This window comes from Trypanosoma rangeli (assembly GCF_003719475.1).
Source record: "Trypanosoma rangeli strain AM80 chromosome Unknown Tra_15.4_contig_00449, whole genome shotgun sequence".
Lineage (NCBI taxonomy): Eukaryota > Euglenozoa > Kinetoplastea > Trypanosomatida > Trypanosomatidae > Trypanosoma > Trypanosoma rangeli.
Window position 1 is genome coordinate 4061 of NW_021706192.1, and position 7616 is coordinate 11676.

Genomic DNA, 7616 nt, shown 5'->3' on the forward strand with positions numbered 1-7616 from the left:
GAGCAGCAGAGGCTCTGCGAGGGGCTGCAACAACAGTTGCAGGAGCGCCCGCCTCCGGCGTTGGTGGCACCGATGGTGGCCGGTGTTGACCCCGCCTCGCTCTTTAGCCTCGTGGACAGCCTGCGTGCCTCGCTCGGGGAGCTCGAGCATCGCCTGGGCTATAGCGGAGACACCGGCAGCCGTCACACCGCCCCCGCCGCCGGCGGCGGCGCGCCACGCGTAGCACGCCGCGCGAAGGCACCACCGACGCCTGAAGCGGGCGCGACGCGAGGCGGCGGAGGAGGCGGCAGCCCCCGCAGCCATCAACCGCAGCCGCTCTCGCAAGGACCGGACGGCGCGGTGCGTTTGGTGTTGCCAGCGCCAGGCGCGGGGGCCCTGCGTGCGGCCACGGTGATTTCCGGAGCGCCAAGCACAACCACGGAGCGCAGGAAGCGGGCGCGGCGGAGCACGGAGGGCACGGTGAAGCCGAAGCGACACGCAAGTGGGATGGTCGCCGCAGCCGCAGCCGCCCAGGCAGCGTCGCTCTTTAAGAATTTTACACCCGCCACCGAGAAGGAGAAGGGTTCGGTGGTGAATTTTGGCAATGAACCCATCGCCGACTACTTGGGCCTGCTAGAAAAAACGGACGCGAGCAACGTGGACGTGCTTCGGCGGGAACTGAGGAAGTTTTGTGGCGGCAACGTGGATGTTCTTGCCTCGTGCGCCGTTGAGCATTTTCTTAGCAAGTCCGTGCTGACAGCCGGCGTCGTAACCCTGTGGAAGCACACGGAGAGGGTGATGCACATTGGCCAGGATGTTTATCCTGTCTTTATGCAGCAGGCCGTGCGGAAGCTGGTGCACCTGCTGAGCCCTGACTGTGCCGCGGAGATTGACCACACGCCGCAGCTGCGGTGCCTGGCACTCGTTGTGCGGGCGGCGTGTGCCATCCAGCTGCGAGACACGGTGCAGGGCGCGGAGGTGTCGCTCTTTGTCGCCTTCTACGAGTGCACTGTGAGCGCGCTACGCAGCTGGCGCCTGGGGGGGTCGCCGCACGCACAGCACCACGTACTCGGTCCGTGGATGGTTGTGGTGCAGCACCTTTGCGGGTTTGTGGTGGACTTTCATGAGGTGGTCCGCTACTACGCCAACTCCGAGCGGGTGCTGGGCGCCCTCAGCCTCCCCGCCTCTCTCACGCGCTACACCGCGCAGGCAGTGATGGCCGCGTGCTACTTCACCTCCTCGCCACAGTCGCCCGCGGTAACGCCGGGCGCCGACGTAACGGCAGACACGCAGGCGTGGCTGCACTTCTGCGACGCCATGGACTGGAGCCACAGTGAGCTGCCGTTGGACCTGATAGGCTCGGCCGCAGCGAGAATTCTTGCCCGTTGCGAAGATGCACTTGGCCGCGGCGAGGCGCTGCTCTCCCTGCGGCTGCTGGTGCTGCAGAATGGGCTTGGCTTCCTGCAGGGGCTTACGGAGGAGCTGCGGGCTTCGAGGGGTGCAGTGGACATTGACGCCGCGTTTGCGGAGCTGTTCAGCCTCGCGGTAATCGACCTGCAGCTGGAGGATCCCCGCGACGAGCAGTGGGGCCGCGCCATGGCGTTTTTTGCCGACTACCTGAGTGCCATCTCCGTGGCGCAGGCAAAGTCCACGGCGGAGCTCCTCGCCGCCTGCAAGGAGACACACCTGCTGGTGCTGCGGGCCATGCTTCAGCTGTGCCACGGGACTGTTAACATTACCGAGGCGGGTGCTGAGCACCTGACGAACGCGCTGCAGTGGGCAAAGACGCTTCACGTGGGGCTCACGCGCTCTGCCCGGGAAAGCAAGGCCGCCGTGGCACAGATGCACCCCTTTCAGAGCACACAGCTGGGAAAACAGTTGCGCCACCTTTGCTCCCAGGAACTGTAGGGCTGCGTTAGGGCGGATTCACAAGCGACGTGCGCCCTCATACCACCAGCAACAGCAAGCAACAAATAAAAAGGGGAAGATCATTGTAGCTTCCACCTGCCTCGTGTTCCGTGGTATATATATGTGCGTGTGTCTTGCGCCCAGTACCCTGTGCGTTGGCGTTCCCTCTCTGTGTGTGTGTGTGCTGTTACGGTTGTAGTGGTGGCGGTGGGGGTATTCCGCCCGTTTGTTACCTTTTTTTTCCTCGTCTTTTTTTTTTACTTTCGATAGTGCTGGTGTTGTTTTTGCCCTGTTTTTTTTTTTGTACTTTTGCTACGGAGCGCGCGACTCCCTCCCTCCGCCTTGATGGTGTTGCTGACGGTAAAGGGCACAACTTTCCCGGACGAGTTCACCGTCGCGTGTACGGCCGCCACGGTCATAGACGCTGCGCTGGCGCAGCAGCTGTGTCACATCCAGAACGCCCGTCACCAGGTGAAGCTGCAGCTGCTCTCTGCCCGAGAGCTGCTGCAGGAGGCGCGGCGAAGGCGGCGGCTGCCGCTGTCAAGCTCCGCTGGTCCCGGCGACGACGCCCTTGCGGTGGCCTACGATCGACTCATTGAGGCGACATCGACGCGTCTGCGCGACGCGGTATCACCGGTTGCGCCGGAGGAGTTTGACGAGACTGCGGAGCAGCTGCGTTGCATGACGGAGCAGCTTTTTCCAGAGGAGTGCTGTGTGCCGGAGGGGGGCCGGGACGCGGCTGTCGACCGTCTCTACGCGCTCCACGACACCCCCGACCTGGACGAGGACCAGCGACTCGTGGTGTACCACTGCCGCGCCATCCTCGACAGGCGGTGGAAGCAGCATGAGCTGCAGTGCGAGGACCAGGCCGGGCTGTGGTTCTGCGGCAAACTGATGGAGGGCGGTACCCTCGCCAAGTACAGCGGCCGAAGCGAGAAGAGCCGGCTGACAGTGAAGGTGCATCCAAAGGACGGCCCGGCACCGAGCACGGAGCCCCGGGTGAGCTACGACGACCAGCGCGCCCTCTTTGAGCGGATGCGACAGCGACGCGAGACGTACAAAACTTTGGAGGAGTCGGAGCTGCGCGACAGGGTTGTGGCGAAGGCACGCGGCAGGGTGGTGGTGGACGCCGCCAGTTTGCCCGCGGGTGGCGCGGTCATGCTGGACACCTCGCGACTGCGGCCCATTTGCCCCCAGAAGGAGGAGCGAGACGCCGCTTGATGGCTGCAGCGGGGGCAACTACTTTCACCGCTCACGCGCAAACGCGCACGTATATATAATATATACGCCTCTGGAAGGGATGTGAGCAAAAAAAAAAAGTAAGACGAGGAGCGGCGTGGGAAGGCGCCTTACAGTGCTGCAGTGTGTAACTTTGGCCTACATCGGCCCTTCTCAGCAATCCCTCCCTTTCCTTTTGACGTCCTGCGTCCCCACACTTTTTTAAAATATCGTTTGACTATACTCCTCTTTTTGTGGGCTTTGCCCGCGAAATGAACACTAGCACCGCCAGCAACGGCAGTAGAAAAGACACCAAGTGCAGACATTAGAAAAGGGGCTTGCAAGCCACCATCTTCGTCATGACGCCTTTCAAGAGCGCCGCGCAGGAGCTGCAAGTGGCGGCACTGGCGCTGGCGGAGTCACGCGGGCTGCAGCTTGATGCGCTGCCATGTCGCAGTGACGCCCTGCTGCTCCTTGCGGCCGCGGCACTCAAATGCGTTGAGGCAGAGGCGACGAGCTCGTCCCCCGACGTTTTCGCCGCCGCACGGGAGGCGCGGCGTCTGCTGCGGCCGCATCTTCCCCGCCTGCAGCAGCCGGCTGTGGTGGAGGCGACGGGGGAACGTGCCGGCAGCAAGCGCGGGCGAGTCACGGCGGCCCCTGGCGACACGGAGGCGGGCGGCGGGGATCTTGGACAGTACTCCAACACACATGCGTTTGACGGTGACACGAAGCGGCGCGCCAAGTTCACCCGCCTCATGGGCGGCCGAAGGGGCGAGGAGTCGCACCACAATACTTTTGCCGCCGACGACAGCACCCTCAAGCGCATCAACGACGACCTCGAGGAACAGTTCAACACGGCGCTTTCCCGGCACGGCAAAAAAGGACTTGGCGCGTAGCGGCCACGGCCAGGGCAGCCGCAAGGAGGCAACGCGGGGCGCAAAAACAAAAACAAAACGGCGAGCAATAGATCCTGCCTGGCAGTGGCAGTGCAATGCAGCTGCCAAAGCTAACTATAACACTAAACGCACAGAATAATCAGTCTTCAATACTACATCTGTCGCGTGCTGTTCTGTCGCCTGGCGTGCCTGCACAACTGTTCTCGCTTGCTCCCTCTGTTTCTTCACCCCAACCATTGCGCACAGATAGATCAGCTCACTGTTTCCAGCGACTCTGCTGCCACCACTGCTACTACGACGGATGATGATGACGACGGTGCGGCGCCGTGCAGTGTGCGCCCTGGTGGTTCTCGCGCTGCTGTGCGGCTGCTGCTCCTTCGTGTGCGGGGCGACGCATGAGGCGAAAGAGAAGGCAAAAAGGGGTGCTGGGGAGGGTGGAAAAGCCGTTCTGCAAGCTGCTTTTCAGGATTCGGGCGCGTCTCTCTCGCATCGTTGGGATTTTCCTCCTGTTCCCGTTGGCGGTGGGGCCTCCGTGGGTAAACAAAGTCAACGGCCCGTACTGCAGAGTAATCCTCGCACTCCCGCGCAAGGTAATGCTGTTACTGACCCATGTTGTGCGCAGGACTGTGATGTGCGTGTGCCTGGTCGCCCTCCTTGTCTGCCGTACGCTGCGAGTTTTGCTGGCCAGCCTTACGCGGCTGGTGGAACTTCTGGCCAGACTCCGAGCGCTTACCCACCAGCACCTCATTTACATAACGTGAAGGGTGTTGGAGGTCAAACACCTTTCACCCCTACCACTACTGGTCGCTCTGGCACGGAGAACAGCATGCCCACAGCTGCAGGTCCTGCTGGTGCCGTTGGCGCTTCTGGAAAGCAGCACCCTCCCATCGCCGCTTCGTATTCAGAAACAGGAATTGCTGGTCTCTCTCTCAGCACTGAAAGGGACCCTTTACCTTCCCAGGGGCGTCATTCCCCTCCTGATGGCATTGCTTTTCCGCCTCAGCAGAATTATGGGGGGCCCGCTTTTTCGAACCTTCACGGTGGCGATGCCGAGGGTGGCGGTGGTTTCCCTGGTGCAGCGCTTGTGGGGCGGCATTTCGTTCCCCCGCGTACGATCGCCGGAAAGCCATCGGATGAAGGGGCAGCGAATCAACAGAATGCGGGTAGGACGGCTGAAGGTGAGGCCAATGCGAAGGTGGGCGAAGCAGGCGATGTGACACGCAACAGCGGCCCGGTCGCCGTCACTGGCCCCGGCAGCAACAATGAAGGTGGCCAGGCATCTGCTGCTGCTGTTGCAGGGACAGCTCTCTCGGTGCAGACGAACAGCCAGAGCTCTGCCGAGGGTGGGGCGACGAGAGAGGTGGCGGCTTCCGGCTCTCAGGAGCCAAGCAGTGCGTCGCCGTCCGGTCCAGGCACCCCCGCTGGGGCGACTCAGGAGAACAGCCGCACGGGAGCAGCGGATGCAGGAGGTGCTCACAGCGGAGGAGCAGGGAACGCGACTTCTGCCTTCGCAGCCCGCAACAACAGCCGTGGGGACCTGCTGCCGACGCGTGCCGCTGAGGATGACACTGTATGCGGGCGCCGTGTGCTGCCGACGCTGCTCCTGTTGGGGTTGTGGGTGTTTGCGGCTATGTGAGGGATGCGCGGCCTCCCAGTTCGGGAAATGTGCCTCTTTTTTTGCTGGGAATAACTTCCTCTCCGCAGAGGACGATTTGCGCCTTTGTTTTTCTTTTCTTCTTTTTTTCTTTTCTTCTTTTGTTTCCGGCCTCTTCTCTTGATTTTTGCTTCGGAGGGCTCTTCGCGGGGTAGTCTTCCCGCTTTGCTACTCGCCTCCGCTCCTTCGTTTCTTCCCGCACTTCTCCTAAGGGACGAGGGAATTATATCGCGACTGCGACCGTGCGCTTTTCCCGTCACACAGGCGGCACTGCAATCTGCCACCGTGACGCACCGATGAAGGGGGCCGAGGAGAGCAGCAGCAACACGCCGAAGTGTTCCAATAAAATATAAATGATGCGTGTGGGCATGGGGAGAAACCTTTTTAAATGAAACAACCAAGTTTTTCTCTTTTTTTCTTTTGCGAAAACATCATGAAGGTACGTTTGTTTCTTTTTTTTTTCCTTTTTTTTTTTTTAAGTTATATCCCCCGTGGCTTGCCACTTCATGGGCTGCATTAAGTCTTGTTATTCCTCTTTCTCTTTCTTTCCACCCTGCAACTCTGTTGTGTGCTTGTCTGCGTCCTCACGTGTTTTACTCTTTTTTTTTTTTTGGTTATCGGCATGCACACACACAGATCCACAGATATACACGATATATCTTTACATTGCGGTGCACGTGGATGAACCCTTCGTAGTCGATGCTAGCGGTGCCGCCTTCCTCGCTGTGTCTCTTCCCGGCTCTTCGCAGCCACGGGAGGAGGCGGCAGTAGCCACACGCAGCGCCGCTAGCATCGACTACGAAGGGTTCATCCACGTGTATGCCCTTAAATTTATATGCAGTGTATATGTGTGGCTGTGTCTGCCTACGGGTGCGCAACAGCAAGCACAATAGAAAAATATGTGAGGGCATCCAAACACACACTGCAGCAATACAGAAGGAAGGAAAAAAAAAAAGAGGAGACTACTGAGACCCCGGATGAAACCAAACCTGGAGAGTGTCAAACCACGAAAAATATGTTTAAAAGAAAAAATACCAGTCCCAACAATTAAATCCTTTAACAAGTTTCCAACGCAAAAGGAGAGCACCGTCGTGGCACATCTCCCTGCGTGCCCTCCCAAAAAGACGTGTAAATTCTGCCTGGATAAAAAAAAAAGATCCATAAGTTCCAACCGTTAAAAAATCCCCTGGCAACAAATCATTTATATTTCACTGGTACACGCAGTACCCTGGCAACATTCACATTTATTCATCTTTATTTTTCACTGGTGTGTCCGGCGTTGCACATGATGCAGAGAGCGTCAGTCATCACGTTATCTGAAGCGGTTAATGTTGGCTGTCGTTCTTGGAAACCCATAACATAAATAAGTAAGAACAAAAATGAATAAATCCATTGCTTTGCTGATACCGTGAAAAAAGTGCACCTTGCGAATCAAATAAATTTTCCACATGGCAGAAAAGTAAGCATAAAATGAAAAACAGCGAAGAGAAGGAAGTTTTCAGGAAGATGTCCATCAGTTCAAAGAACACTTGAAACGACGTATGTGCTCTCAGTAGAAGCACAAACTCCCCTCCATCGTGGTCCACTCAGCACAGAGTCACAAAGCCCCATAGCCCCAGCAGCAGCAGGAGCAGCCGAGATACATCCGCACGCGTGGAGCCGTCACCTGCACGCTGCTCAGACGCATTGGAGTCGTCAATCCTTTTGAGTTCCATGGCATCCAGTTGGCGGTTGTACAAAAAGACGTTCTTTATTGTCACACTGCTGTTTTTACCGCCACCAAAGTAAAAATGAGAGATATCATGCCTCCGTGACTTAAGGGTTGGTAGTTTGTTAGTATTCCCACAAGCACGCCGTTGACGTACACGGAGCCCTTGTTGCTGTGCAGCATGAGCGCCACTTTGTACTCCTTCCCCGGCTTCCAAGTGCTGTTGCGTATTATTCTCGTGATACCGTCGAAG

The 7616-nt window shown here is 58.5% G+C and overlaps 5 protein-coding genes across 5 annotated transcripts in view, besides 3 other annotated features; 4 read left to right on the plus strand and 1 right to left on the minus strand.

Annotated features, from left to right (window-relative positions):
- On the plus strand, nt 1–1887 carry TraAM80_08685 (uncharacterized protein; the record flags this gene model as incomplete). Its single annotated transcript, XM_029385422.1, has 1 exon — nt 1–1887. A coding segment is annotated over one exon (1887 nt), but the record flags the coding sequence as incomplete, so codon positions are not given.
- Nucleotides 1888–2232: 345 nt separating this feature from the next.
- TraAM80_08686 (uncharacterized protein) lies at nt 2233–3108 on the plus strand (the record flags this gene model as incomplete). The annotated part of the gene is made up of 1 exon (XM_029385423.1): nt 2233–3108. The coding sequence occupies one exon, from the start codon at nt 2233–2235 to the stop codon at nt 3106–3108; it is 876 nt and encodes a 291-aa protein (XP_029234741.1).
- Nucleotides 3109–3464: 356 nt separating this feature from the next.
- Nucleotides 3465–4001, plus strand: TraAM80_08687 (uncharacterized protein; the record flags this gene model as incomplete). Its single annotated transcript, XM_029385424.1, has 1 exon — nt 3465–4001. The coding sequence occupies one exon, from the start codon at nt 3465–3467 to the stop codon at nt 3999–4001; it is 537 nt and encodes a 178-aa protein (XP_029234742.1).
- Nucleotides 4002–4302: 301 nt separating this feature from the next.
- TraAM80_08688 (uncharacterized protein) lies at nt 4303–5637 on the plus strand (the record flags this gene model as incomplete). Its single annotated transcript, XM_029385425.1, has 1 exon — nt 4303–5637. One exon carries the CDS (start codon nt 4303–4305, stop codon nt 5635–5637), a length of 1335 nt encoding a protein of 444 aa, XP_029234743.1.
- An 82-nt stretch (nt 5638–5719) lies between these two features.
- Nucleotides 5720–5777: a microsatellite.
- Nucleotides 5778–6099: 322 nt separating this feature from the next.
- Nucleotides 6100–6132: a microsatellite.
- Nucleotides 6133–7009: 877 nt separating this feature from the next.
- Nucleotides 7010–7044: a microsatellite.
- Nucleotides 7045–7241: 197 nt separating this feature from the next.
- Nucleotides 7242–7616, minus strand: part of TraAM80_08689 (putative group II trans-sialidase) — a gene marked incomplete at both ends in the record, with an annotated part of 1299 nt that continues 924 nt past the window's right edge. Inside the window, one exon of the mRNA XM_029385426.1 lies at nt 7242–7616. This exon is cut by the window's right edge and continues 924 nt beyond it. Coding sequence (XP_029234744.1) covers nt 7242–7616 — 375 coding nt within the window.